The 3,484-nt window shown below is 61.1% G+C and overlaps 1 protein-coding gene across 1 annotated transcript in view; it reads left to right on the top strand.

The window, feature by feature from the left end:
- The first annotated feature begins 624 nt into the window (after positions 1-624).
- OPTC (opticin) overlaps positions 625-3,484 on the top strand; it is a 3,025-nt gene continuing 165 nt past the window's right edge. The window contains exons 1-6 of the mRNA XM_010137764.1: positions 625-846; positions 1,291-1,426; positions 2,536-2,694; positions 2,783-2,985; positions 3,129-3,224; positions 3,361-3,478. Coding sequence (XP_010136066.1) covers positions 625-846; positions 1,291-1,426; positions 2,536-2,694; positions 2,783-2,985; positions 3,129-3,224; positions 3,361-3,478 — 934 coding nt within the window. The remainder of the gene's footprint in view (positions 847-1,290; positions 1,427-2,535; positions 2,695-2,782; positions 2,986-3,128; positions 3,225-3,360; positions 3,479-3,484) is intronic.

Raw genomic sequence — 3,484 nt, 5'->3', positions numbered from 1 at the left:
GCCCTGTCCAACCCCATGGCCCTTCAGCTCTGGCTTGGCCAGGATGCTGGGGGCTGAGAAACAGCATCCCGGGCTTTAGACCTGGGTGTAGGAGCGGCGGGACCGAAGGGGAGGGCAGCAGCGTGCTGGGACTCCTGGGGTCCTCTCTGCTCTACTGCTGGGTTTATCGGGCCAGCGAGCAGCTTCACGCACTGCCGCAACGGGCCAGAGCAGGACCCTGATGCCCCCCTCACCTCCCGACCCCCTCACCGCCTCCGCGGCGCTGGGGAAGCCAGGAAGCGAGGGCAGCCCAGCACGGCCATGGGGCCTCTCCTGCACAACTGTCCAGCCAAGCGTGAAATGGGCTGAAAAGAAAAGGGACGGCATAATGATCCCGGAGCTGGGGGTGGAGGAGGTTTGTCCCCCGCGGTGGCCACAGTCCCCACCACGGCTGCAGAGTGGGGTTGGCTGCAGCCAAAGTGCTGGTCCTGCCTTCCCACCCCGCTTTGCTTTCACTGCTTTGCAACCACTGCAGGGACCTGGCTCCATTCTGACCCGCGTTACTGGTCCTGTTGGAGCCCTGTGCCCCTCAGGACTGTGGTTCCTAGCGCTGCCCTCAGAAAGGTGACCCTATCCAGGTGCAGGATGTGGACCCTGACCTGGCTGGGCATCGTCAGCCTGTGTCTGGGAACAGCTTGGGCTGTCCCGGCCAAGGAGAGGAGGAAGGTGGAGAAGCTAAAAGCTGATTTTGCTCTCTATGAAAACCTGGACCTGGACAACTACGACCTGACGCTGGACAACTACGGTGACATCCTTGACCTGAGCAACTATGAGGAGCTCTACGACTATGGTGACCTTGCTCCAAAGGTGAGGGGGATGCAGGAGAGCACCCAGCATGAGGGAGGGTCCTCCCTGGGCACATCCTGAGAAAGGGGCTTGGTCCAGGGGATGGATGGGGCACGCTGGAGAACCAGCCTCTCGCACAAGCCTACGAACCTGGTGGCTCTTCCACCACTCTTGCTGGTGCTGGGAAAGGCTTTACCTGACCCCAGCCTCCTCCAGTGTCTTTGTCCCCTGCCGGTGCCTGGCCAGAGCGGCGCTGCCAGAACGTGAGGCTTTCTGCATGCCTCTGGGCAAGCAAGGAGGGCAGGTTCTGAAACCCTGAGCTAGGAGAGCTGTGCAAGGAGGAGCTGGCTTTCCAGTAAGAGCCACCCAGTGCCCTTGACCCCTTGACCAGTGTCTCGTGTGCTGGTGGGGAGCGAGATCACTCTCTCGGCCACCCCAGCCCTCACGCCCAGGCTGTGTTTGCAGATCGAGGTTGGTACCTTGGCACCTCGTCCCAAGGACCCCGTGGCTCTCCCAAACCTGGGCATTGTGGCTGAAACCCCGAAGCTGCAGCCCCCGACCACCGCCAGCCCCGTCCGTCCAGCACCCATCCCTGTGCAGGGTGAGTGCAGACCCCTGGGTGCAGCATGAAGGTGCAGCCACTGGGATGTGGTTTGCATGGGATGCAGCCACACATCCCAGGGGTGACAGGGCTGGTGCTCTGGAGAAAAGGGAGCAAACCCTTTTGCCACCAGCAGCCAGCAGCAGTTATTTGCTCTGCCCGGGGTGCTGGGGTGGTGTCTTTTCACACACAGCAGGCAGGAGGGCTGCAGCGAGACGTTTCTGGGAAACAAGAGCTCCAGCAAAGCAGCAACATTTTAATGAGCAGAGGCATTGCGACAGTCGGACAGAGTAGCAATTAGATTAGTGACAATTAAAATCCTGTAGCGAGGGATAAATATCTTTATTCATTTTCTGTCACTCTGGACTGGGACAAATTAAGTAGGAGGCAAAGGGAAATTGTTGCCTTGATGCTTTGAACTCCTCCACTAATGGATGCGGAGTCTTGCTGGTGCTGGGGGAGAGGAGAGGGAGCACGCGCGTAGTGGGGATATGGCTCGACCCCTCCTGCCACCCCTGCCCGGCTTGCAGGACCCTCACCCAGCCCAGGCAGGTGTTTTACTCCATGCAAAACTGTTTTCTTTTGTTCCGTTCCCTTCTGTTTAAAACCTGAAGGGGCTGAGTGAGCCCTGGGTGTGAACAGCTGCTGAGCTTGGCAACCTCACCCCCTCCCCTCTCCTGTGGAGGTGTTTGGCCCTGAGCAATTTCATTTACGAGCAGCTCTTTTGGCTGGGAGTTGCTGGCCCTTCCCTTGATGAGATGCCCCCGGCTGTTGGGCTGAGGAAGGTGCTGGGGCTGTCACAGCTCCAGGGGCTAAAGACTTCATGTACCCACGGTGTGGGCAAGGGGGGGCATGTGCTCCCATCTCCCAGCATGCTGGGTGCTTTGTGGGGGGTGGAGGGGCCGTGCCATGCCGTGCCATGCCAAGGGCTGCCTCCTCACCCCCAGGCCTGCCCAGCTGCCTGCTCTGCCTGTGCATCGGCACCTCTGTCTACTGTGACGACGCCAACCTGGAGCACATCCCGCTGCTGCCACCAGAGACCACCTACCTCTACGCCCGCTTCAACCGCATCGGTGCGGTCCGGGCAAGGGCTGCCTCCTCACCCCCAGGCCTGCCCAGCTGCCTGCTCTGCCTGTGCATCGGCACCTCTGTCTACTGTGACGACGCCAACCTGGAGCACATCCCGCTGCTGCCACCAGAGACCACCTACCTCTACGCCCGCTTCAACCGCATCGGTGCGATCCGGGCCAGCGATTTCACCGGGCTGAGTACGTTGAGACAAGGGGAGGGCCAGGCAATGGGGCACAAGGGGAACAAGCGTGGGTCCTGTTCATCTCCTCCCTCCTCTCCCTCCAGAGAAGCTGAAGCGAATAGACCTGACCAGCAATTTCATCTCCTGGGCAGATGCGGACGCCTTCCGCCTGCTCCCCAGCCTGCAGGAGCTCATCCTGCCTGAGAACAGGCTGACAGCGCTGCCCGAGCTGCCCCGCAGCATCGTCCGGCTGGATGCCCGTCTCAACAGGATCCCCAGCACCGGCCTCCGGCCCGAAGCTTTCCGGGTGGGTGCTGGGACTGCCCGTCCAGTGGGTGAATCCAGGCTGGTTTTAGCCCAAACCTGCCATGCCAAGGGGTCAGGGGGATGGTGCAGAGGGCCGGAGTGGGACTGGGAGCAGGCCAGTTCATCTCTGCCCTCTTCCCGCAGGACCTGAAGCAGCTGCAGTTTCTCCATCTGTCTGATAACCAGCTGGACCATATCCCGGCACCCCTGCCTGAGAGCCTGCGCTCCCTGCACCTCCAGGTGGGCTGAGCCTGGACCCAGGCTTGTCTGCACCCAGCAGAGCCCACCACCTCCCCCTCCTCCTCATTCTCCTCCTCCTCCTCTTCCTCCTCCCCATCCCTTTGAATCTGATTTTGCCCTTTGCCTCGCTGGCCAGAACAACAACATCCAGACCATGCATGAGGACACGTTCTGTGACAGCGGAGACCACAACCAGATTCGCAGGGCGCTGGAGGACATCCGCCTCGACGGCAACCCCATCAACCTCAGCCTCTTCCCCA

The sequence above is a fragment of the Buceros rhinoceros genome, unplaced genomic scaffold, assembly GCF_000710305.1.
Source record: "Buceros rhinoceros silvestris isolate BGI_N320 unplaced genomic scaffold, ASM71030v1 scaffold25356, whole genome shotgun sequence".
Classification (NCBI taxonomy): Eukaryota; Metazoa; Chordata; class Aves; order Bucerotiformes; family Bucerotidae; genus Buceros; species Buceros rhinoceros.
The sequence above is the reverse complement of the archived record's forward strand: the minus strand, read 5'-3'. Positions and strand labels throughout refer to the sequence as shown.